At 44.1% G+C, this 26,100-nt stretch overlaps 1 protein-coding gene across 1 annotated transcript; it reads left to right on the top strand.

Moving 5' to 3' along the window:
* Positions 1-500: 500 nt before the first annotated feature.
* On the top strand, positions 501-26,003 carry LOC137146665 (linker for activation of T-cells family member 2-like). The gene is made up of 8 exons (XM_067538162.1): positions 501-4,596; positions 5,934-6,110; positions 16,542-16,648; positions 19,742-19,781; positions 21,663-21,706; positions 24,536-24,590; positions 25,247-25,284; positions 25,840-26,003. The coding sequence occupies exons 3-8, from the start codon at positions 16,561-16,563 to the stop codon at positions 26,001-26,003; spliced, it is 429 nt and encodes a 142-aa protein (XP_067394263.1). The 5' UTR covers positions 501-4,596; positions 5,934-6,110; positions 16,542-16,560.
* The last annotated feature ends 97 nt before the right edge of the window (positions 26,004-26,100 follow it).

Genomic DNA, 26,100 nt, shown 5'->3' on the forward strand with positions numbered 1-26,100 from the left:
TTCAGTGCCAGATCCACTGATAGTACTGGATTTTTTCCTTATCGTTACCTTTGTAGCATCAGAGTCTCAGCAATTTACAGAACTTTCCTTCTTTCTGCCTGTCATTTAATCTGCTTCTGAGATAAGAACCATTTGTCTAACACTAATACTTAATTTAAGACAAAGACATGCATTTGTGTGGTTGTATTCCAAACCAATAATAGCCAATGACCTATTTGCATCTTCAATATGGAAAAGATTTTAAGAACAAAAAACTCCCATATAAACTCACTTCTACTCAATAAAGTTGACTTTTAAATGTAAAAAAGGAATTCCAAACACTTAACACATTCTGCTTCATAACAGAAAGTAAATTTATGAATATGGTATTTTGTGATGATCTTTTAAATAAAAGAAAACATTAAGTAATATTTAATGCTGTTTTTTATTTCTGAGTCTGCTATAGTTTTTTAGCCCTCTGCAACATTGCATTAATTCTCAGGTTTGGGTCAATCTATTTAAAATTGGGAAACTGTCAGATTAGATGTTTTTGAAAAATGAGGTGTACCATGCAGTAGCAAAGGAACATCTTGAGTGGAGAGGTAATCTCATCTAATAAAGCATTGGTAGCATATAAGAATGGCATAAAACTGATCAATTAGTTGTAAAAACACTTGTGTTGAGTTTGGAATAAAACAATCCTAGTTTTCCTTCTCTGCCTTGGGTGGAATTCCACTGTTGAAGTAGGAAGTTAAAGGCTGCTAGACAGATGCAGAGCATGAAAGCTGCAGTTCTGCTAAAAGTTGAAGGTCTCTTGGTTTAATTCATTTTAAATGAGAAGTTAAGTTCTGTTTCTCTTGCAGGGCATTTTATTGAAGTGGAACAAGTTAACAGCCTTAAGTGGACAGATCTCTGGACTGTACCTAGAATTTATCTTGTCTGATAAGACAAAAGAATCCTTTCACACTGAATACTCTGGTGTGAGGAAGTCTTTTTCTCTGTAGTGAGATAAAAGGTGGCTGAGAAAACTGCTCCTAATCTTAAGCAACCTTTAGGGTAATGGCTTCCTTACAAAGAAGTCTATTCTGTACCTTGGCTTTGAAATGAAAAATGCGTGTCTTTTTTTGTGTGAGATAGTTAGCATTGTTCTAACATCTCTGCAATAAGTTCTTCTTGGAGACTGGTTAAAAATACAGAAGCATTTCAAATCCATATCTTCAGCAGAAAGTGGGAAACTCGAGAGGCATGCTATTTTGAGAATCCTAGTAGCGTTACTAAACCTGCAGTAGGAGTTGGAGGTTTTAGCTGCATGTGAAAACTGATTTACTGTACTTTTTTTGTGGGAAATCTGGAAATATTACATGAGTATCTAAACTACTGAAGAAAAAATACCATTGTTCTATGTTGACCTATTGTACACTTGACTGGGACATTTTAACGAAGTACAGTGTACTAATATCATATTTAGTTGAAGGCAACCTGTTTTCTGATACTGCAGATAGTCTGTCTTCACTAATAGATCAGTGTTAGTGTGTTCTTGTAATACATATTTCTGAGACAAGAGATTCCTTTGGTGCAGTGTAAGATAGCATTGTAACAATACACATTAGTCTCACAGAGATAAACGATAGCTGGTTTTTCTGAATTTCCAGGCTTACTATTCCTCTTTTCTTCAGTTCAAGAGGCAGGATGAAACCTGTTAGGCACCAGGCAGGGGATTTGAGGTCTTGAATCTAGTGAAATTGCTTCCAATTCTGAAGAATAACTTCAGTGTTAGAAAACTAATATATATTGAATGTCTCCTAACTAAACCCTATGGAAACCTAATTTATTGATACTGAATTAAAATACCGTTGTTGGGCTGGGTCCGAGTGGCAAACCTGGATGTGCTGATAAATCAGGTATCCCATGTATCTCATTCAGACACACCAATCCTACTACTGGGGTTTAACAGCACATAACCCATGGCATGGACTGAGCTAACTATGAAAGGAGAGACAATGAGTTTGTTCTGATCATGGATTACTGAAGTACCGCAGCATGCAGTGTCTTATTCAAGGCCATGTTTGCCATGTCCTGGACATCTGGCTTTAGTGTCTTGCTGGTGTTTTAATGTATTGTTGTTAACACATTTCATTTGTTTGCTAACTGTAGGTACTAGTAGTACACTAGTGTAGTTTTATGAATAATAATTGTGTATATATTATTCAGCTAATGTAGAATCAAATATTTTAGAGGTACCCATGCATTGTTGGTCTCAACTTTTTGAGGTTTTAATTCTGAATATAAAGCACTGATGTTTGTATTTTAATTCTTAGAAATGGGAATTTTCTCTGTGTGCTTGGATACCAGATAGAGCTACATTTACAGTTATTTGTAGTAAGGCGCCTCCTATCGGCCTGGTGGCTAAATTCCACACATTACATGCCATTTACCCATGGTTTTAGGTACTCAAAAATCTTTTTTAATCCATCTGACACTGAAAGCATCTGTATCTTGTACCACCTTACACTGGCTTTTCTGGTTACTGAGAACTGGCACCACATGTCTGACAAACTACGTGTTCAGCAGCTTATTTTTTTTAAGCAAAGTACTTTAAGGGGGGGGGGGGAGGAAACTACAGCAAAAAAACAGTTTGAGTTGGAAGAGGCATTTGAAACAATGTGGAAGTGTACACTGACCCTGCAGCTGTTGTTTAATCCTTTCACACTAGAAGCTTGACACAGCCTGGCTCATATATAGTAATATTGCTATCCTTATAACAATGCTTCAGGTTTGACTAATTGGCCTTAGGATTCTGTTCCACAATGGTTCTTGTACCTCACTATACTTGCTATTGCTTAGGATTCTCCTACTCATAAAGGACTGGGTACTGCACTACTGTTGTTTCCCCAGAAGTGTTGACTTAAGAGGAGGAGTACATGAGGAATGCAATACTGGTCCCCTTGTAGCATATGATCATGGTGTAACAATTGTCAATGGGTCTAAACTAGACTTAAAAAAAGTTTCCAATTTTCATAAAGCAGTGTTTACAAAGACCGATGTATCTACAGCATTTAATGGATACTTTTATGAAGCCAAAGTGACTCACTTTCTGTTACCATTGCATGCTCAGCTGCAAGTTAAAACTTGTAACTGTGGCTTCCCTGATAGTTCTGTTCTATTCAAAGCAAAATGTCTCCTTGGGCTTGAAGTCTACTGTAACAAATCTGTATAACTTGAATTGCTGTATACCATCAAATAAAGCATTCCGCCCTTGCGAAAGGTTGTGTTCCAGTTTAGAAATGATTGTCTTGAGCATAAAAAGTGAACACTAACACGAATGCCCTGGGGTACAGTAGCCTTCGTAAATATAAGGTGGAAGAATAAACTTTTGTGCTAGGGACATAAACTTTCATGTCAAATTGCTACACAGTGGCTAGAACTGTCAGCTGCAGTCTTTATTTTGCACTTAGCACTTCTTTCCACGGGGTGGTAGTGTAGTGTACATCTTCAGTCACAATCTTGCCACTTTCCATTACATCCACGATAAGGTCAAACCAGCAGCATTAAGGCAGCGGAAGGGTGGGCTGTGGAGAATGTTCTCTCTAACTTAGTTGAGGTCTGTGCAGTTGTAACCTCTGTTCCAAGCTAACTCAGCTAGAGCCTTTCATCAGTCAGTCCTTTTTCTATGTGGCATGTAAAGGGTGTCAGCCAGCCTTCCAAGGCAAGCTAGTTGCAGATTAAAATTATTTGCACTTGCAGTATCTAGCTCTCCCAACCACGGAGGGAGGATTTTCAATGGCACAAATGCAAGTGGATGCCTACTTCCAATTAGTGCCTCTAGAAATCTCCCCCCATCAATATTTTCTGTGTGGCTTTAAAATACAGAAGTGATGTGAACTGGCACAATGTAGACAAGCCAGCAATGGCCAAAAGGTGCAACCTGTAAAAACTTGCCTAGAAAAACCTAAAATGGATACATTTTTAAAAGAAGTATAATGGCGTCATAGGGTAGCATCTTGGGCTGAGTTTGCCCTGTGAGCTAGGGCTGTGATTCCCAGCTCGAATAGACGTTACTTGCCGTAGCTTTCAGCAAGCTAGCCTGCTAAAACTAGAAGTGTGGCTGTAGTAGTATGGGCAGTGGTGAGCAGCGGCACAGATGAGCCACTCGGAGAACAAGCCCATCCGGATCCCATGGGTACATACGTGGGGCTGCTAGCTTGTGCCACTGCTTGCTACTGTCCGTTCTACTGTGGCTATCCAACTTGAGAGCTAGTGCGAGTATGTCTACTGGAGCTGGGACCCTCAGCTTCGAGTGTAGATGTAGCCTAAGTAATTTATTGCACTAGGTGACTGCATGAGGTTCCACCACTGACCTTTAATCACCCCTGGCTTGTACCAGCAGCTCTAGCTGAGGCACTGGATTTGGGTGAGAGCGCGCAAAGGGAAACTGGTCTTACAGCCTCAGATCAGTGCGAATGGTTACTCTCTGACCTCTTTTCAGCAGGAAGAAGGCTGCAGCCCTGCCAAATTTTCTGTCTTGTATTTACAAAGTGAGCCAAATGCTAATGAAGAGATTGTGGGCTTCAGAAGGAAACAAAAGGAATAGATAAACAGAGGAACTCTGTTTCACAGGTAAAAAACAAAGGAGTGGTTTTGTCTATCTAGGGGTGCAGAGAGAGAGACCTGGCGTCCTTCTGGGCAGACAAGCTGCCAGCGGGCTTTCTTTTATGAAGGGATATCAGCCAGCCTGGTTGAGAAATGCTGTGAGAGGGATGTTGGGTGAGCAGGCCCTTGGTAGATGAGGGAATCCTGTTAGTCAAGTTTAGGCACTAGAATGCATGTTATGATTTGATTTTCTGTGCAACCCCTGTTTCCAATATTTGTGTTCCTGACCCAAAACTGAGGGTCTGTTTCAATAAGAAATGGTGATAGAAAAATGCCACCATCTGCTGAATGTGTGCACAAATCCCTCGTTGTTATGACCGATACTGCATGCCGTAACTGTTAAATGTCATACTTAATAAACCCTCCCTCTGATGAAAAACATCCAGTAGGTATATAATTATTAAAGCACATATAATACACATGCAATTACATATTTGGGAGATGTATAGCAATGGGAAATGCTTTATAACATGGTATATCAAATAGCTTTCTTATTAATTGTATTTCTTAAATGTGTGTGGCTGGCTGGATGTTTAGTATGTGTTTATATACACACACCTTGTGCCTGAAACATGAAAATGTGTTTCCATGAGAAAGCTCTGAGCTAGTAAAAATAAATCCCCTGCAGGGAGGGTTCATAAGTCCTTCCCTATTGCCATTAAGCAGAAATTTTATCTTAAACAATCTGCAAGCTTTGTAGAAAAGTTGAATGGAATAAACTGACTGACTAATTGCAGGCTTCCAATCTGGAAAGTGCTGCCAAAGTTGGAAGGGAGGGATGTGGTTAAGGCACTGGACTTGGACTGCAACTCAGATCTTGATTTAATTCCCAGCTCTAGCACAGCCTTCCTGTGGGACCTTGAGCAAGTCACTTAATTGTTCTGGGCCTCTGTTTTCCCATCTGTAAAATGAGGATGACAGTGTTCTTTTTGTCTCATCTGGTGAGACTGTGAGCTCTTTGGGGCAGGGATTGTCTCTTCCTAGGTATGTATATGGCAGTTAACAGACTGGGGCCCTGAACTCAACTGGGGCTTCTAGCTGCTATTGTAATACAAATAATAGCTACACAATTCATTACAATAGTTATTAATTCCTGGTACTGACTTGCTGACCGAGGAGAAATAATTTGCTGCCACTGTTGTGTAGGGGCACAAGCTGATTTTTGAAACAAGCTCTAGCCATATGTGTATTTAGTGTGGTTCGTTGAGTCTCTTCCCCTTGCCCAACAACCATGAAATAAAACGTTTGAGTGAGAGCCAGCTGGGACGAGTGTGTGTCAAAATGTGTGTTGATTTCTTCATCAGCTAAAGGGGGTTGTCCAGCACAGCAGCGGATGTCGGGTTTAATGATTCAGAGGGTGACAGGAAACCAGAGACCTGCTTACACTCCCCGTGAGGAACCCGTTCCAGCATTGCCTGCTGCTTCTGTGAGGGGAGAGTGAGGAGAATGAAGAAGCTGGAAAAAACAGGCTGATGCTGCAGGTGAGAAGGGTAGGGAAGGGGGTTTGGCTTGGAATGGGTAGGGCCTGCTCCAAGATCCATTGGAATCAGTGGGAGGCATTCCATTGACTTCAGTGAGGTTTGGATCAGGCCCTAATTCAGAATTGGTTTTGGAAGGGCATTTGGAGCTTTGGATTATCCTTGTCAAATTCTTCTCTAGAAGAACTGCAGCTGGGTTACTGTCACTCCCTTGTGTGGGATGTATGTAAATTAGCTGATGGGCCCCACCATGCGAAGAAGGTACTAAAATATATTTCACCCCCTGCGGATTTTACTCACATGAAGAGCCTGCTCCAAAGACCATTAGACACCTACCATCTCCTTCCATTCTGATCAGATAGTAAAAGTGGCTTCACATGCCCTCCCTATCTTCCTTCTGATCGATCCTGGATATGTTTATTTTTATTATGTCCGTTATATTACACCTTTATAATATAAAATCTGCAATGAACCCTAGATTTTGGGGGGGGTCCTCCATTTAAGTTATGTGCTAGCCACCCTCTCCAGCCATCAGGCTGTAGCTTCCTGCTTACGACCCCTGACTGTAGGGCTCCGGCTATCTGCCATGGTTTCTCTCCAGAAGTCCAGTCCGCTGAAAAGTCTGAGCTGTAATGACACTTTCTGGGGTTTCCTCCTGTTTCATGGCTTGTGTGGGTTTGAATTTTCCTGCATAGAGATGCCTTGAAATATCTAGCAGTTCTGGTTAGGAAAAAATAAAATCCTCTTTGTGCCAAGTTGTTCTTAATATCAAAACAGGTGTAAAATGTTCTTGAGATCTAGGTTCATTGAGCAATGCCCCAGGAAGGTTAGCAAAATCTGGGATCATTAGAGCATTTGGTGACACATTATCTGTGTCCTAAAAGTTAACAGAAATATTATTCCATACATGGGCTTATCTGCGCAATTCCTAGCAGCCAATCCCTCCCAGGAGCCGTGATGATGACTAACCATAAGCATGGCTTCAGCATGGCCTGTGTCCTGACAAGTAACGGGTAGTTATCAGATATTTCCTATGTAAGTGTGCGATCTCCAATGCACAAAGATAATACTTTTCCATAGCATTTTCTAATTGAGGCTCTCAAAACACTTTACAAGATGCTAAAGAATTAACTATTTAATGACTGGAGGATCTTTGTCCTTTTTATTTCACCTGCTGATTCCTTCTTTAACTCTTTCTCTGCAGCTTCTACATTTGCTGTAGTTCTCTCTTGCTATAATTTATTCTTGCTTCAACCGTTCCTCAACTCTGACATCCACAATATGTGTCTGAAATACAGTGCTGGGTTTCTTTTTGAAGGAATTGTTCTAATTCTCTGAAATCATGCTGTCTGGACTGCGAACTCACAGGGGGGCCCACTTTGCAAACACTTGCTACCAGTGCAGGGCTTACTCCCACCGACTTCAGTGGGGTTAAACAATAGCAAACACTCCGCAGCAATCAGTTGTTTTCAGGATCAGACTCCTTAGCCCTGATCCTGCAATAGGATCTAAGTGGGCAGAGCATGGTTCTCCATTGACTTTATTGGAGCATGGTGATAGTGCCAGGAGTCACATGCACATTGTAGGATTGTGGCATAGGCATAGTTTGACTTTTATATTTGGAGGGCGGGAGAGGCAGCTCCAGCCAGGCCAGTGGGTACAGCCCTGCAAATCTGCAGATAGCCACATCCATGGATCATTTTTGCAGATCGCGGATCAAATGTGGATACAAATTCTGTATCCGAGCAGGGCTCTACCTATGGGGCTGCACATGGGGAGAGGAAGCAAATGCTGTGCCTGCCTGAGGCTTGAAGTTTGGAGGGGCAATACCCCCACCCTCTCCAAACTATGCCCATGGATTATGGCTTGATGTTGCAAATTTCAGGTATCAAGGGTCATTGTCTCCTCTTTGTTCAGCGTAGCTCTGAATGCAATACTGGTGCTCAAAAAATAAGACTAATAAATTGTAGGGACCATTGAGATAACCTAGTTTGAGCTGTATAACATAGGCCATAGGACTTCCTTGAATTAATTCCTGCTTTGACTAGATCATATTTTTTAGAAAAACATCCAATCTTGATTTTAAAACTTCCGATAATAGAGAATTCACCATAACCCTTGGTAAATCGCTACAGGGGTTAATTCCCTCACTATTAAAAAGTGGCCTCTTTTTTCTAGTTTGAATTTGTCTAGCTTCAACTTTCAGCCATTGGATCTTGTTATACCTTTGTCTGCTAGACTTGGAACACTAAATATCGTAAGAATTCAGGCAGGATGTTTTCCTATATATTTCTACGAAGTTTACAATTTCAGGATCTTGTGTAAAATAAACTTTTTAGGATTAACTAAAGTGTATGGAGTGCTTTGAAGATATAAAGGGCCATATATGCACTGAACTGTTGTGTTTAATCTGCATTGATTACATACAGACATATAGATTTAAACAACTACAGTGGGTATATGTAACATACACCCAAATGGAATGCATTGTGTTAGGAGCAGGATATTTATTTATACCCTTTGAAATATCTGTAGATTCAGTCAACTCTTTTTCTGGGAGGGGGTAGCATGGGTGGATTGGGGTGTGTATGGTTCCCTATTATTATTATTATTTTTAAAACAACCCAGCGAATCACATGATTTTCATGCCATCCTTCAGAATCAGTTAATTCAAAATCTGTGTGAAAGTAATAATTTGCCAATTCGAATGTTTATAGAATCATAGAAATGTAGGGTTGGAAGCGTCTATTTATATTTATTGTTCCATCCAAAGCTGACATGTATCCACTTCTCTGTTGGCACAAAATACAAATGTTGTACATACTTGTTGTCTGTCCAGAGCTATCTGGAGAACACTTGGGCAAAATACAGCTAAAGTTCATGCAACTCCTTTGGTTTCCATTTGGAAACTGTGAACTGAATTTAGTCCATTTCTTTGACAGTGTTGCTATTTGTGTTACAGTAGTGCCCAGAGGTGTAAGTCAGGCTCAGGGGGCCCCATTGTGCTGGGTACTGCACATACATTAAGGCCTTATCTGTGCTGCTGAGATTTCCCAAAAATTCAAACTGATTTTAAAACTGGTTGGAACTGGTGTAGACTAAATTCTGGCAGCCAGATCTTTCTGTAACTGGTTTTGAAGGCTTAACTATAAACCGGTTATAAAAAAAAAAAAAAGTTGCAGTCTCTGGAGCCTGCTCTATCTTAGGGCTTTGACTATTTTTAAAATTGGCTACAATTTCTGGGGAAGTAGCTAGAATGGGTGAGAGCAAAGGGAAAGGGTCTTTCTCTGGCACTCTTAGAAGCCACTGAATCTGTATAAGGACTGCATCTGTTTAGCAAGGGAATCTCTATGCTACAGGCTTCTGTCAGCATAGCTATGTTGGTCAGGGTGTGAAGAGGTGTGATCCCCGACCAATACAGCTGGGCTGTCAGATGTCCCAGACACAGAAAGTTACACCAGCAAACTGTGCTTTTACCAGTGTAGTGTATTTCTCTTCTGGGGCAGGAGGGGAGGTTTACTATAGCAGTACAAAGTGCGGTTCTGTCGGTTTAGCTGCATCCATGCCAGGAGTGTTTTTGGATAGTATATTGCATTCCTATACCAGTAAAGTGTTCCTTGTGTTAGATGTAACCATAGTCTGTGCGCTGAATTCCTGGAGTGCGGTTTTTTAATCAGCCAGCCTTTTTATTTTTCACTCCAGCAAATCACCAAACTCATCTAAATTCTTCACATTTTATTTAAAAGCAGTGCGGGTTATGCAAATGGCTATTCCTTTCACAAGCATAATCTAAAATGGCGGGTTGGTGGAGGGAATCCTCTATTTACACCAGCTTCTCAGGCAGAAGAACGTCTTCCAGACGAGATTTATAAATTATTTATTATCGGTTTTGGCCCTTATCTTGCAATCAAGACAGTACGGTGCCGTCACAAAGCGCTGCTGCTTTCACTGTAGTGATTTCCCTGGGTCTCTGCTAGCACCCAACTATAGGATTGGGCCATAACGTCCAACTGCTGAGATGCCTTTAAGCACAGCAGCCCAGATCATAAGACCTAGCTAATATCGACCAAAGGACTCTTGAAAACTTATTTCCCTCTTTCATCTCCATTAAAATGAGCATCTTTGTTTACGCAGAATACCCCTGTATTTGAAAAAGGGAGCCTCAGTGCTGCTCTGGTTGGGTGCCCTGCTCTGAAATGTATGCTTAATCCTCAACGGGGTGATATGTAATGGAAACTAGTATTGTATTCACCCTACGACTGGTTGTTCTGAATGGAATAATCATTTATGGTAAGAAATTCTTCCAGGAACTAGCATGCAGTGTATGATTCACAGAGTGTTGCTTACTCTTGTTTGGCCTTTTACAATGTTTAAGTCTAAGTATTAGAACAAATTGACTATTAATAGTTTCAGCTACCTAACACACACATAGGTCTCCTTGTTTGTGTGAGGACATGTGACAAATAGACGAGAAGCTTGAGAAACTTTAAAATGGGCCACATCTGCAGCGCTATCTCTGAACGTTACTCCTAGGGAACCGTAGAATCATAGGACTGGAAGGGACCTCGAGAAGACATCTAGTCCAGTTCCCTGCACTCAGGGTAGGATTAACTATTATCTAGATAGACCATCCCTGACAGGTGTTTGTCTAACCTGCTCTTAAATATTTCCAGTGACAGATTCCACAACCTTCCTAGGCAATTTATTCCAATGCTTAACCACTCTGACAATTAGGAAGCTTTTCCTAATGTCCAGCCTAAATCACCTTTGCTGCAATTTAAGGCCATTGTTTCTTATCCTGTTCTCAGAGGCTAAAGAGAACAATTTTTCTCCCTCCTCCTTGTAACAACTTTTTATGTACTTGAAAACTGTTATCACGTCCCCTCAGTCTTTTAATCAAACCGAGTTTTTTCAATCTTCCGTCATAGGTCATGTTTTCTAGACCTTTAGTCATTTTTGTTACTCTTCTCTGGACTTTCTCTAATTTGTCCACAGTCTTTCCTGAAATGTGGTGCCTAGAACTGGACACAATACTCCAGTTGAGGCCTTAACAGTGCAGAATTACTTCTCGTGTCTTGCTTACAGCACTCCTGCTAATACATCCCAGAATGATATTTGCTTGTTTTGCAACAGTGTGACGCTGTTGACTCATATTTAGCTTGTGATCCACTATGACACCCGGAGCCCTTTCCACAGTATTCCTTCCTAGGCAGTCATTTCCCATTTTGTATGTGTGCAACTAATTGTTCCTTCCTAAGTGGCGTATTTTGCATTTGTCCTTATTGAATTTCATCCTATTTACTTCAGACCATTTCTCCAGTTTGTCCAGATCATTTTGAATTTTATTCTTATCCTCCAAAGCACTTGCAACCCCTCCCAGCTTGGTATCATCCACAAACTTTTAAAGTGTACTATGCCACTATCTAAAGCATTGTTTAAGATGTTGAACAGAACCGGACCCAGAACTGATCCCTGTGGGACCCCACTTGATATGCCCTTCCAGCTTGACTGTGAACTACTGATAACTACTCTCTGGGAATGTTTTTCCAACCACTTATGCACCCAACTTATAATAGATCCATCTAGGTTGTATTTCCCTTGTTTGTTTATGAGAAGGTCATGCGAGACAGTATCAAAAGCCTTTCTAAAGTCAAGATATACCACATCTACCGCTTCCCCTCATCAACAAGGCTTGTTACCCTGTCAAAGAAAGCTATTAGGCTGATTTGATACGATTTGTTCTTGACAAACCCATGCTGATTGTTACTTATCACCTTATTATCTTCTAGGTGTCTGCAAATCAGTTGCTTAATTTGCTCCAGCATCTTTCTGGGTATTAAAGTTAAGCTGACTGGTTAACTGACTGAAGTTAAGATGACTGAAAGGAACTTCTGAGCAGTCCCAGACTATAGCGAATAGGGTTTTCAATACACACTTGGATTTTGCAAATGGCCTTCATCTTCAAAATTACCCCAACCAAAACCCTCCTGTGCTCTGAAATGCCCTGAACTCTAACGTGTTTGAAATCCAAATGAAACGTGGCTGCCTGAGCACGTCGATACTCCCCGCCCATTTCCCAAAGACAGCGAGAAAAGGAAGAGTTCAGCCTTTCAAAGAGACATCCAGTTTGTTTGCTTTTCTCAAACACTGAGCAAATGTCACCAGCCATGTCCTGCCCAGTCATAAATCCGCTTGTCAACTTCTTCCATGAGATCTTTAAAGAGAGAGAAGCTTGTGTGGTTTCTGAATCTCTGCATGTGGGATGAATGTGCTACTGACAGATGGACAGTCATCATATGCGCTTGCTCCCTCGCAATCACATTCCCAGCAGCTCATGTGAGATCTGCTTGACCTGAAGATTCCAGGAGTCAGACTACCCTTCTGTCCTTGCCCAGTGGGGATCTGGTCACTAGGCCAGGACAATCCTTTGGGATTTGATAGCACATGTATCTGGGCTGGGGGTGTTTTTTTCTGATTTGGGGTGTTTAGTTATGTTTTTAGACCAATTCTACCCCTATTTCAGGAGCGCAAATTGCCTCTCTCTGGGCTTCGCTTGAATTACAACAAACGTCATGTCGTCGAACTCTTGGGGCTTGGCTTCCCGGTAGGATTTTATGTCCACAAACAATTTCTGACACTGCAGAAGTGGGAAATTTCAGGGATTTTGTTGTGGTGGAATCATTGAGTTTAACCTAAAACTAGCAACCTAGCATCTAATGACAGAAATAGCCTGTCTTGGGATCCATTTTGCCACCTTGTAACCTTGCTAAATACCAAGAAATACTTCCAGACTAAGGGCTTGATCCTGTACCACTTGATGCCAATGTGAGATTTTTCCCTTTGAATCAGTCGGACCAGGACCTAAAAGCTTCATTGGACTCTGCAACGCTTGCTGATTAGCACATTTTATGCTTCTACAGTGCCACACATCCTGAAGCACTTCACAGTCGAACTGCCTGTAGCATCACTGCAATGCAGCCACCTCTGGGGTGGACAACGGCAGTCTGAACAGAACAGAAGAATGAACTCTGCGATTATTGAGCTTATATGGATGCGCACACAAGTGAAGGAATTGAATACAATGAAGATGGGGCGGCTGTCGCTGGGGCTATCAGGAAGGGGGAGTCCTCAGGACTTCGGCAGCAGTGTAGACTGCAGTTGGCTGCTCGCATTAGCTGTTTCCTCACAAGGTCTGTTTCCTGCACAAACCTCAACAAGAGACACTGGGCGATGGCTTCCCGTGGAAGGAGAAGACGATGTAGTCTGAGGACAACAGTGTCTGTGCAGGCTCTGTGGCAGGGGCGCTTTCCTCCTGCCGTTTCTCTTACAGCTCGCTAGCGCAGTCACTGCTTTAAAATCCTGTTTCAAAAATAGCTCTCCCCCATTTCTTCCAGGGAGGCAGATGCAGGCATAGCCGAAGGACAGTCACAGCCCTTTGAGCCTAAACAGCTCCCTGCCCATGGCTGGGAGCAGAGATGTTAACTGGGCCACACATTAAAACCCCACCATAATTGCCTGAATGGCTGAAGTCTGTAACGTGGAGGCCTTTGGGCCAATCACGGAGAAAACCGAGGGACTTATTTTTCTCTCTCTTTCTGAGTGCATATAGATAGAGAAATACAGAATGTAAAAATAGCATTCAAATGCCTAGGAACTGCAATACAGCATCAGACTAATGGTCCATTTAATCTATATCCTCTCTGGCCAGTACCATTGGGCTGCTCATGTGATTAAGAGTAAACAGGTATTTAAGAGATTTGCTGCCTAGGGACCAATACGCTCAGCACCTCACAGGACTGAGCCTGAGATACTTCAGAAGAAGCTGCAAGAAACCCTGTAACAGACAATTACGAAATAGTCTGGTCATATGGAAAGTTTCTTCCTAAGTATGGGGAGCTGGTGGTTTCCTTATGCCCTGAAGAACGAGTGTTTATATCCTTTACTTGTTTTTTACCTTATCTTTGGGTATTGCTGGGGAAAACTTCCAGTAGGTCACCAGCTCCAGCCATGACTTACAGTTCTAGGAAAAAAACTTGCCTCTTTCACCAACAGAAGCTGGTTCAGTAAAAGATATTACCTCGCCCATCTTGTCAATCCTCAGAAAAGGGATTGCAGGAAGCTATCCTCTGTTGTGCACGTGTGTGCATCGGAGAGAAATGTATAGAGAGGAAGGGCCTGTCCCTGCCACTGCCTTCTGGAAGGCAGCCATGGCAGGAATGGTTCCCACAAACTGTTACTGATCTAGACATAGAATAGTTGCAGTACTCATGCAAATGTCACAATGTTCTCTCTGAAGATGGAAAGAACTGATAAGCTGGAGAGAGTGACATGGAAACTGGAGTGACTTCAGGGAGCTTTAAGAGACTGACCAACCCAATCCTAGATAGGCAGAAGAGGATTCAAGTGGTTCCAAATTGATACAGATCAGTATTGCCATCTGTAATGACATGTTGGCCTTAAAGTCATTGTGTGCATGCATGGAAAGCCAGATGGCTTTGCCAGGACCTGTGCACTGAATGCAGACTGTCTGCAGAGAAACTCTGCTCTAATGGGGAGAGGTTACTAGTAACCCTTGCAGACCTGCAGCTCCTATTGTTCTGAGATCCATGTGCTGCTGGCAGAGAGAAAGCATCATTGACCCAGGTGATCACTGGATTGAAACACGTGACAGTCCTTTCCTTAACTTCAACCTAAGCCCAGCTCCCATAGGTTCCCATGAGACGATGGACGGCCCAGTGGTAGAGTGCTAGCTTAAGGACTCAGGAGGCTTGGCCTCAATTCCCTGCTTTGCCAGCGCCTCCCTGTATGCTGTTAGGCCGTTCAGTTAGTCTTTCTGTGCCTCAGTTCCCCATCTGTACAATGGGGACAGTAGCACTCCCCTGCCCTACAGCTGGGTTGTCAGGGTACATTAAAGATTGTGAAGTGCTCGGATGCTGTGGTAATGGGGGCCGTACAAGTATCTTGGGTGTGTTTTTTCCCATCCTTCACTTGTGCAAAGTGGCTGTAAACCGTGACCAGGCGTGAGAGGGGAGAACTCTGAAGTGGTAGCATTTTTACGACTGCTTTGCACAGGTCAAGGTCCCAGGCAGGGGAGAATCAGGCCTTCTCTTTTCTCTAGTCTCGGATAATGAGATATGGCTTTTTACAAGGTTAAGGCTGAAATCCAAGGAAAAGAAGATCCAGGCTGACTAGTGAGCAGTGGCATACTGTGGGTCTCCGGCACCCAGGGGCCAATACTTGAATTTGCGACCCCCCTGTTGGCGGCGGCAGCAGCAGCAGCGCCCCGTGGAGGGAGGAAGGGAGGGTGTGTGTCTGCGGACCCATTTCCTGTTTCCCCCACCCCAGCTGAGGGACAGCAGGTGCAGCGGGGAGCGGGAGTGACAGGGGCAGATGCCCCCGGGCTGCCCAGTGGCGGGGGGCGGGGGAGCCTGACAGGCTCTGCTCCGGAGCCACACTGCGCAGCTGGGGTCCCCATGGCTCCCAGCGTGGGGGCCGGAGGGGCCGAGAGGATGCTTGCTCCCCCCGCAGCGGGAGCCCTTGGTCGCCAGCGGGCCTGAGCTGGGGTCGGCGCAGCCACCAGGGATGTCAAAGCCTAGCAGCCCCTGACCGGTTGTGACAGAGGGGGGAAGCTCCTCCAAGGAGAGCCCAGCCACCACACGCCCCTCCTCCTCCCCAGGCCGGCACCCAGGGTCATGGCCTTCTCCCACCCTCACCTCCACCCCCATCAGTACGCCACTGCTAGTGAGAAATATTGGCTGTTGAGGCACTCTGTTAAGGTGGTGGAGAAGCAGTGGAGGCCCCATGGTTTGAGCCATTTAAATGCAGAAAATGTATTGGAGAATATGGCGCAGAGAACTGAACTGTCATGCTAGGAAATGCCACCTGCCCCTCCATGGCCATGTCTCCTGGATGGTTTTTATTAACACTAGTATGAGATGACAGTGTGGCCTAGTGGATTGGGAGTTGCCTTGAAAGTCAGGAAATCTACATTCTCTTCCTGGCTCTGCCACTGACCTCCTGGGTGATCTTGGGCAAGTCACATCCCCTCCCCTTGCCTCAGTTTTCCCATCTGTAAAATGGGCATGATGATTATTTTGAATGTCTAGAGGTAGCGCGCCCACTGTGTGCTAGATGCTTTCCAAACACTTAAAGAGAGTCCCTACTCTGAGGACCTTGCGATCTAACTACAAAGATCAAGGAAAGGAGAATAAGAAAAATCAACTTAAATACAATTTAATGATACTTTGATTCCCTCTGAAAAGCACTTTCAGCTCTGTGCATGAAGGGAGGGAAGTATTTGTCTTGTTGAGCAGGCGTTAAGTAGGTCTTGTTTGTGCTTATACTCTCCCAGCCACAGAATTGCATGTGACTGACCTGCTGCGAAGTGCTGACAGGTCAGGTTCATAGTTTTCTTTTCTGCTGCATCTGTTTCAGGCTGGACCTCAGCGGAGCAATGAGTCAAGTGGAGCTGCTCTGGGCTGCGGCCTCACTGATGCTTCTCGGGGCTCTTGTGAGCATGTGCATGAAGTGTCAGCGTTCTGGTAAGACTTTCTCCCCTGTCCTTGAATTAAGGGCATCTTCAGTGTGTGAGGAAATCCCGCATTGCTCGGTTTGTTTGCCTGATGCCAGACAGCAACACATCTCCCTGCAGTTCCAGTGTGTACTGGTCCTGGTGCCTACTCTCCTACTCAGGAGGCTCTTCAGTTAACTGTAATGGGAAGTTGGCCTGAGCAGAAAGTTTTTGCTGCCATTCAGAACTGCCGCGATGATCCCTTCAGAGCCAAGCTGAGCCTCATGTCCCAAAGCATGTGCTTGAGCCGGTGTTTCTCTCCCGTGCATGTGCAGGAAGGCTGCCACCCACACCCTGTGCAGTGTGAGCTCCTGCTGCCAGTTCTCTTCTGATGCTCAAAGTTCTCAAGGGAGTCCCTTGCCCTGATCCCGCCGTGGGCATAACGAGTGCTGCTTTTCTCATGCAGCTCCTGCTGCTGAAGTGGTGGGTGGCAGGAAGGGAGCTTGTGCTCATAGGCAGTGCCCACTGGTGTGGCATGAGCCCCTCCTCTTCCTTCACCCAGTGCAATCCCCTGCACAGAGCTAGGCTCTGTAGAGCTGGAATGGGTTAGGGAGGAAGCTGGATGGGGGGGGGGGGCATCTGCCTGCACCCCTCCAGAGTCTAACCCCTGCCACACATAACCAGGGAAAGTTAACACAGCCTATGTGTGAGCTTGCAACTTTTACTCATCCATGCTGTGGGAGCTTTCAGGGGTGGTTGTGGGGGCAGTCCGTGGTAGCACAGTTCCTTCAAGAGTTGTGCTGTCTAGGGGCCAGTGGGAACAGAGGCAAGGAACCATGGATCAAAGGGGGTGGAATCCCTGGCTTTTTACACAGGGAGATACATAGCAGGAGAGCAATGGGGAAAGCCATGAGGTTCCCTCTCCACCCTAGTCGGTGCAGCAGACTGCAGGGTGTAGAAGGAAAAGCTCCAGAGCCTTGGGGATGGGGAGAAATCCAAATGCACTTGGCTGGTTCACTGGGAAAGCAAGACACTCGAGGGCTTTTTGAAATTGAGATATTCTGTGTGTGCATGAGACTCCTGACGACAGGCCCACAGTCCTGCAGTAAATCAAGGGAGCCTCATATAGCATACTTGCCCTGCTCTGCCGCTGAGCAGACATTATGCAAAAGAAAGCAACCACAGCAGCAATACGGTTCAATAGTCACGTTAACCAGCCGGGCTGCGGGATCTGACTCAGTCTGTCTCTGTTCTCCTCCAGCAAAGGACCTACATCAGACAGGACCAACTGGCTGACGTTTCATTGGTGGTGGTTGGTCAGTGGCTCAGCAACAAAGTTGACACTGAGATTAAAACATTCCCTTTCGAGCCAACTCCCCTATAGCAGGGGCTGTGAACTCGATGACCTAGTAGAGCTTTGCCATCTCTGAACTTTACAACGCTGCGATTCATTCACCATCTGCCTTCTGATGTGCGGAGGGAGCGCGCATCTCCTAAGTGGCCCAGAGCCCTCGCATTCAGTATCACATCTCCTACCCGAATCTCTGTTCTGCTGCTTCATCTCTCAGTTCAGCATCTGCATGCAATGAGCCAAATCCATCTGAGTCAATGGAGATTCACCAGGGATGTGTTTCATCCATTGTCTTGCTGTGGTGTGGACCCATAAGGGATCTTCCCCGGGCTGGTTTGTCTAGGAGATGTTGGTAATTAACTAGCCATACTTATTAGTGCCACGATGGGCTCCTGTTAGTGTAATCATGGGTGGGTTTTGGCAGTGCTATGGCTATGGTTTGCAGCAGTTGCGTAAAATTGCACTGATTTGGCTTAGTGTCATTCTACAAAGTTGCAGACAGGAGGCTTTCCATGCAAAGCAGGGTACCAGGGGTCTCAAAGCAAAGTCCGGCATTACTGATCTTCCTTCTGCTACTGGCAGTCACGTGTCTGGCCACTGTGAATTCATTTAGCACAATAGGGATGTGGAGACCCGCACCTCCCACCCATTGATCAAAGCTTGCCTATATGCCTATTGGCAGAGAGTAGGTGGATGGATACTTGTGTGTAGGAATGACTCCTTAAAGGAAACCGGGGTCAAATTCATCCTTTGTGGAATTCCACTCAATTCATTGGATGTGTACAAAGGATGAGTTAGATCCCGTGTTATACAGAGAGAAAAACCCAAAGCAGCAGTGGTATTAAACTTGGAGAAGTGGCCTTTGTCCAGCTTATGGCTGATCCTATGAGAGGCAAGATGGTCTCGTGGTCAGGGAGAGAGCCTACGGTTCAATTTCCTGCTGCTCCACAGACTTCCTGTGTGACCTTGGGCCTGGCACTTCAGGACAGATTGTTAACACTATTCACTCACTCAAAGATGCAGACAGGTGCCGAGTGGGATTTTCGAAGCGCCTCGCTCCCGTTGGTTTCCAGGGGAGTTACGTGCCAAGGCACTTTTGAAAATTCCACTGGGGGTCTAAATGTCTTTTAAAAATCTGGCCCTTAATTTCTCTGGACCTCGGTTCCCCATCTGTGAAATGGGACAACAGCACAGCCCAAGCTACAGGAGTGTGTGAGGGAAAGCAAGGGAAAGTCTGTGAAGCGCTCAGACCCTACAGTAATAAGGGCCAGGAGAGCACCGAAGAAGTGAGGTGTGCAGCATATGCTGCAAGATGCTGAGTACCCTCCCCTCCTATGAAAGTCACCCGGAATGGAGGCTGCCCAGCTCCACAAAGGAGCAGATCCTTGGAGAATGCCACTGACAGTCATGCTCTGAGGTTTGCTGTTGAGCGGCTTCTTGGGCACAGACTCGCATGGCTGGGCTAAACTGTGTTCCGTACGGTTGGACCAGGGATTAATTTGACTGATCTTGGTTCCAATCCTCCAAATGCTGTTAAAACATTCCTCAGTTAGCGGATGGGACAACAGCCTCAGTTCAGCGCTCTTTCCTGGTCTTGGCTGCAGGTTTGATGGAAGTACATCTTTAAATTCTTTCAGAGCTGCTGTTCTCTGCTGCCTCTTGCTGTCTGACCCCCAAAGTGTCTGCAGTTCTAGTTAGCTCATGTTAAGTTTTTTGTCCTTTTTCTGTCCTTTAATACCTAAGTCACCCATGTTGGTTATCTTCTTCTTACAGCTACTAAACGGGAAAAGAACCTGAGCAAGCAGAGGAATCTGTAAGTTGCCCTTCACTGTCACATTATTTGTCAAGATGTCCTCATCGGGAGGAGATGTCTGAGCCCACACAGCAGCTGGGGTCAGAGCTGTGTGCATCCCATATGGGCACATGCTAGGAAATCTGGAGGTGACAAATGACTGCCCCAGAGCAATAGTGACAGTCCAGAATCCCATAGTGCCCAAGAGCAAAGAATGGATCAGACACAGGCAAGCTGCCTAGCGCCCTTAGAAAGAATAACATGAAACGAGAAGTGATGAGCTTGGGTTGAATGATGCACTGACTGGTTTTAATGAGAGTTTTGGACGAGTAAGGGGTGGAGGAGCAAACTTGTATGTTGCAAAATGATGCCAGAACATTGATCTGTACTAGGAACAAGGTAGATTAACAACTTTATTAGGAACAAAAACCTGTGTTTAAATAATATGTGCCAGCTAATAAAAACATATGACAACATTAACTATCAACCTACAACATCAGCTAAGTCAGGAAACATGAGTTCTCATTCACACCCCCTTGTTTCCTTCAATAACAGATAAACCATAAGTAAAAAGATTAGAGAAAAAAGAAAAATCATGGCTTTTAAATTCCTCCTGCCTTTGGCAGCACAGCTAACCTGCTGCAAAGGGCTCTGGTAGAGCCTAAGCAGGGAAAATATTGTGTGCTGCTGCTCCATTTACAAATGACTATGTGAAAGGCTTTTGATGTGATGTTTGGAAATTGATGGAAAAGCTACTGCAGGGCTCTATCCCTCCTAATTCTGTATGGGGAGAAATGTCCTGACTTGCTGAAATTAAACCAAGACCCTGGATGCATTCCTGGTCCGAAGGGGGTTGATCAGAATGAAGAGAAATGGAGCGATTCACTGCATGTATTAGATTAACAGCTGACCTATTGGAAGAAAGATGGGCAAGAGGTCATTTTAACAATGATAGAGCTTTTACTAAAAACACTGCAGAGATTTTCGAAGGCACAAAGTTGGGTGCTCACCCAGCATTGAAAATCACAGAGTTTAAGGCCAGAAGGGACCACCACATCATCTAGTCTGAGCTCCTGTGTATCACAGGCCACCACCACCACCCAGCAACTGAAATGACACCAAAGTATTAGCCCTGACGTGACTTGACCATTATGAGCCACAGGGAGCGAAATGGAGGGGCACCAATGCCGGAGGCTCCTGCAATGGCAGGGAAATGATTAAGTGAGATATACCCAGATTATCCTGGCAGGTGACCTGCACCCCCACACTGCAGAGGAAGGTCAAAATCCCCAACGTCACTGTCAATCTGACCTGGGAGAAAATTCCTTCCTAACCCCACGCATAGTGATCAACTAGACACTGAGCATGTGAGCAAGAACCAGCCACCCAAGCACCTGAGAGTAAGAACGCTTGGTGCCACCTCAGAGTACTGGCTTTTCCTGTCCAACATCCCATCTCCAGCTGTGACCAGCCCTGATGCTTTGGAGGAAGGAGACCAACCATCTCCTGAAGACACTGGGTGGGGGGCTGAGGAAGTAAATGGGAGCTGAGTGCTCAAATCCCATTAGTGCCTTGAAAACCTCCCCCAATGTATGTACCCACAGGAACGCCTAATCTTTACTGTTACAGCTCTGCTGTATTCCCCTTCCTATGTCGCCGCCTTCTTTTTTTAATATTACCATAACAAAATGCATGGTCAACAACTCTTCATCTTTAAAAAAAAAAGAGTGACGTGCTGTGCAAAATAAGGCTCATCTTTCCTTAGGCTCCACTTTCATGCCCTTAGTGTCTTCTGCCTCTGTTGTGTGCTTTGTGACTTTAACAATGTGGGACCTCCATTGCATGTTTTTCCCTTTAATACGTATTGCATTGGCCAGAACTTTCCCTGTACTGTATTTTCAGGCATGAAAACCAGCAGAGATTCGAGGTTATACGATCCTATTCAAGTGAGTATTTTTACAAAGCTCTATAGGTACCTGGAAGAATCCTGTAGTTATTAAGTACTGAGAGAGTTTTTCAGGTTGCAGTTTTTGCAGGGATACCAATCTGTCTCTTTTTTCATAACAGCATCTTGCCATGCAGATAATTAAATTCCTTTATCAAAGAATAATGCATTATAGTCAGGAAAGTCCCAACTGATAGAATTAGAAGGCTCAGATTTTCAAAGCGCACTTAGGTGCCCACTTGGGATTTGAGTGCCTAACTCCCCATAGCTCCTTTAAAATCCCAGCCTAAATATTTAGAGCCACAATGAACCTGTATCATGAAATTTGACAATGTCTGGGCTTAGCTTTTAGGGTCCCTGCTCTTCTGAGCAGAAACTTCTGCTCCTGAAAATGACAGAGAGTGCGGGGAAGCCCTTGAACCCAAATTGATGTGAATGACTCATTTGTCACTGCCCTGACACTGCTTCCTGCAGCACTGTTGGTTACAGGCTGACCTTTTAATTTTATCCCAAACTGAGCTGTTGATTGGGTTGGTGATAAAGGTCACCATAAACAAACAAGCTGCCGGAAGTCAAGCTTGCGGAGGCATTGGCTTCCCGCTGCAGTCTCTCTAAGTTCTGATATCATCCTGAGCGCGGTATTATCACAGCACCAAACAAAGGCCCCACACTCATTCCCTTGACTCACCCTAGAGGAATTTCATTTGGATCTTTTCTTCCTCTCCTCCTGCCCCTTCTTTCTCCCTCCCCCCCTTCCTTTGTCTTTCTTTACATTTTCTATTCTTTCTTTCTTTCTTTTAATTAGTTCCCCCCTTTTCTCTTTATTTCCCTTCCTATACCATCTTCTGCTGTTACTCCCCCTTCCCTACAGTTTCTGTTTTGATTTGGGAAAGCAAATTTGAAGACAGCCATTTTACACCTTGCTCTGAAAGGAGTGAGATTTGTGCAAAGGAGTTATATGGTCTTGAGCTGACTGTTGAGGAAACCCTATCTTCTGGTTCTTAAGGCTGTTTCCTTAGCAACTGAGGACCACAGCTCTCTCGGGAGAGTGTTGTCACACAAAGAGAGGGAGAGTTTCTTGGGTAACATGACCCAATCCTGTGGAGCACATAGGGCTGAGACGTTGGAATGTGCCTGGCACGCTAATGGCTGCTTTTAAAACAAGCAAAACACTATGGGGTCGTGCTCTTGCGGAGCAGAGGAGATGGGCCCATTGCATTTCGTATCTAGATACAGGGAATTACAGTAATCCAGCCTAGAGATCATCATGGCCACGTTCGTGTTGGACAGGATGACGTGCAGTCTCCTGGCCAGCTGTAGCTGGAAGATTGTCTTTTGCAATGGTAGTCATTAGAGTATCTTGCAGCAGTGAGGAGACCAGGAGGGTGTAGAGGCTGCAAAATGACATGAGGATCTGAGCAGCAAAGCTCCCGTCACAGTAAGTGACACTGTGGTGGGAGCTGGATTTTCAAACCATTTCCTTCTCTCTGTCTACAATACCTCTGTCTTGCTGCTTCAAGCAGCGGTTTTACATCCAGGCACTGATCTCTAATAGCTGAAAGATGGTGCTGTTAGCTCTGAATATAAATGAAACCGATCTGGTTGTCATCCATGTATTGCTAGCATTTGACTCACTGTCTCTCGGTTTTCCTGAGAAGCTAGGTGCTGTCTGGCATGAGGGAAAGCACTCGAGAGAGTGCTCTGATGCCAGAAGAGCCGTTGTCCAACAGTACTGTCTGGGAACAGCCTGGAAGGACTGGATTGGGGTCATCTCAGCAGTTTTTCATTGACGCCTGCTATGTCTTTAAAATGGGACAATGCTAAATCATGGTCAACAGCAACAGATGCTGTGGAGAGCTCTAGTAATAGGCGCTGTGGATATTCTGATTATCCATTGGTCCAATGAATTCTGCTGGTTCTGTTGCACAATGGAATGTATTCCCAGCAACAGAAGGATTAAACCAGAATAGAGAGAAAGGGTTAATGGTGAGGGTACCAGCCTGGGATTTGGGAGACTGGGATTCAGTTCCCTCTTTTCCCACAAATTCCCTATATAATTTAGGGCAAGTCACTTAGTAGCTCTGTGCGTCAGTTTCCCATCTGTAATATGTGGGGATAATAGCAATTTCCAACCTCACAGGGATATTGTGAAGCACTTGGCTATTATAGTGGGAGGGAGGACAGATAAGTCCCTAATATAGATAGCTAGAACTGGGAAGGTGTATTTATCACAAGGAGAAAAATTAATTTAAAAAACAAACGTGGGAGCAGCAACTTACATTTAGTAATACTTTGCCTTTCTGCAGCACCTTCATCCAAGGAGGATAGTGAGGATTATTAAGCCGTGATGGGCCAAACAATCTAAGAAATCTTTATTTTAACAAGATCTAGGAAACATGACAGATGCAACCAAACCGCAGGGGAAGTTGCTACTGGAGCAGCTAGGAGAACCCAAATCTATACATTTTAGAGAGCGGAAGTCTATAAAAAAAACTGCTAACAGCTTGGGGATTGAAGTTCATGCAAATTTGGAGAAAATGTAAGAGAACTTTGAGGGGAATAGGGACCAGCCCAACTATTAGGACTGGAGCTTTATCAAACGAGTGTTCGTCTGTAGTGGCTTGTTCCTTTGCTTGTAGACATAATAGCTTTCTATAGTCATTTCCGTCCTTGACCCACCCTATGCTTTTTAGGAAGCTAATTGAAAAAGTTCTGGATTTGGTGTCTGCAAAGACCTGGAATCCTATCTGATTGATTGTTCTGGCCTTAATTTTAAAATGTGTCTCCTGCTGCCATAACCTTCAACATCTGATTTTATTTTCCATGCCAGTAGCAACAACAAGGCAAGATCAAATTAAGTTGCCAGACAACATCCCAGTAACAAGGTATGTGACAAAATAAGATATTTCAGCCAAAATTTGAGCCACTGAGTCCACCCAAACTTTGGGAAAATTTAGGATTTGGGTCCACATCTGGATCTGAACTCTGTGGCTTGGCCTACATTTAATTTACTACTTAGCCTTTCATAATGCTCTAAATCCTCTTGATATCTGCATTCCACCTGCTTTTATACCATCCACTAGCATGAATTCTTAAAACCAAGCCAGGGAAATGAACTGTCATTGCAGATAAAAGGCAAGTAGTGCAGGAGTTACTAGAAGGCCCTTGATTTTAACCAGTTTGACATTGTGAAGCCCAGACAGACTGCTATGGAAAACGTATGGCAGAAACATTATGGCTCGAGAATATATTTGTTTTTATCCAAATCTTGGATTCCATTCCAAATACCTCAACTCCCATTTCTTAGTCCTCAAAATGTCTCCTATCACACACCACCAAGAAAAGCTCTGTGGACCATGGGGATTACTTAACTCGTTGGTTGGGGACCCCTGTAATATCCAATATTTAATATGGTGTGTTCAGAACTGAGATTTTAGCTACTTTCCAGTGTAAATGGCTTGTATTCCAGATATAAACTGACACAACAGGAGAAATTGCATTTTGCAGGAATCTGTTACGTTAATTGGTTCCTCTCTTTCAGGAAAACCAATGAGCGACTCCAGACCACGGGTCTTGATGGTAGGTATTTATACAAAAGTATCCGTTTCTTTACACCTTTTGTTATCTGTCCTGGGTGGATTGTCACTCCCATACACAAAATTAGTTAGTAGGAATATTACAAATATTTGTTGGTTTATATTTACAAGTGGAACATATGGTAAGAGATCCCATTGTACGTCTACACACTCCATGAAAGCTGAGCCTATGAGAGGATGTTCCATTCATGTTTATGGTCATCCATTTTGAATTCTGAATGGTGCATTACGGGGAGGTATGTTACCTTGGAAGTAAGTTAGCTAACACTAAAACCTACTACTCCTATAATAATACCTAACACTTAGGTATTCCAACACTTCTACACATTTGTAGAACTATACAAATAAAAACCAACCAATCTTCATGACGTCCCATGTAACTTGTCACCCTTTCCAGGATGTAATGCTGCCTGCATTCTGTTTTTTTTTTTTTTTTCCTGTTTAAACTCTTTACCTATGTGACTGTTTCTGACTCTTATCACCTTTCTCAGTCCTTTTGAAAACTATATTTAGTTCTCCTCTTCTCTTTTCCTTTGAGACTACGACCAAACTGCTGAATCTTTCCACAACGATGCAGATTCTTCAGACCTGATCCCTGTTGCCCTACGCTGCACTGTCTCCTATGGCTGTCTTCCTGGGGTGTGGTGGCTGGTAATGCACACAGTCGTCCATCTTTATTTTTCTGAGTGCCCATTGCTGTAGCATCCGGGCAGATGATGTGGGTTTTCAGAGAAGCTGAGCACCTGCAGCTCACAGCGATTTCAACAGGAGTTTTGGGTGCTCAATGCTTCTGAAAATC

Source organism: Emydura macquarii, unplaced genomic scaffold (assembly GCF_026122565.2).
Source record: "Emydura macquarii macquarii isolate MOO-44397 ecotype Brisbane River unplaced genomic scaffold, CSIRO-AGI_Emac_v2 contig_450, whole genome shotgun sequence".
In the NCBI taxonomy this organism is placed as follows: Eukaryota; Metazoa; Chordata; order Testudines; family Chelidae; genus Emydura; species Emydura macquarii.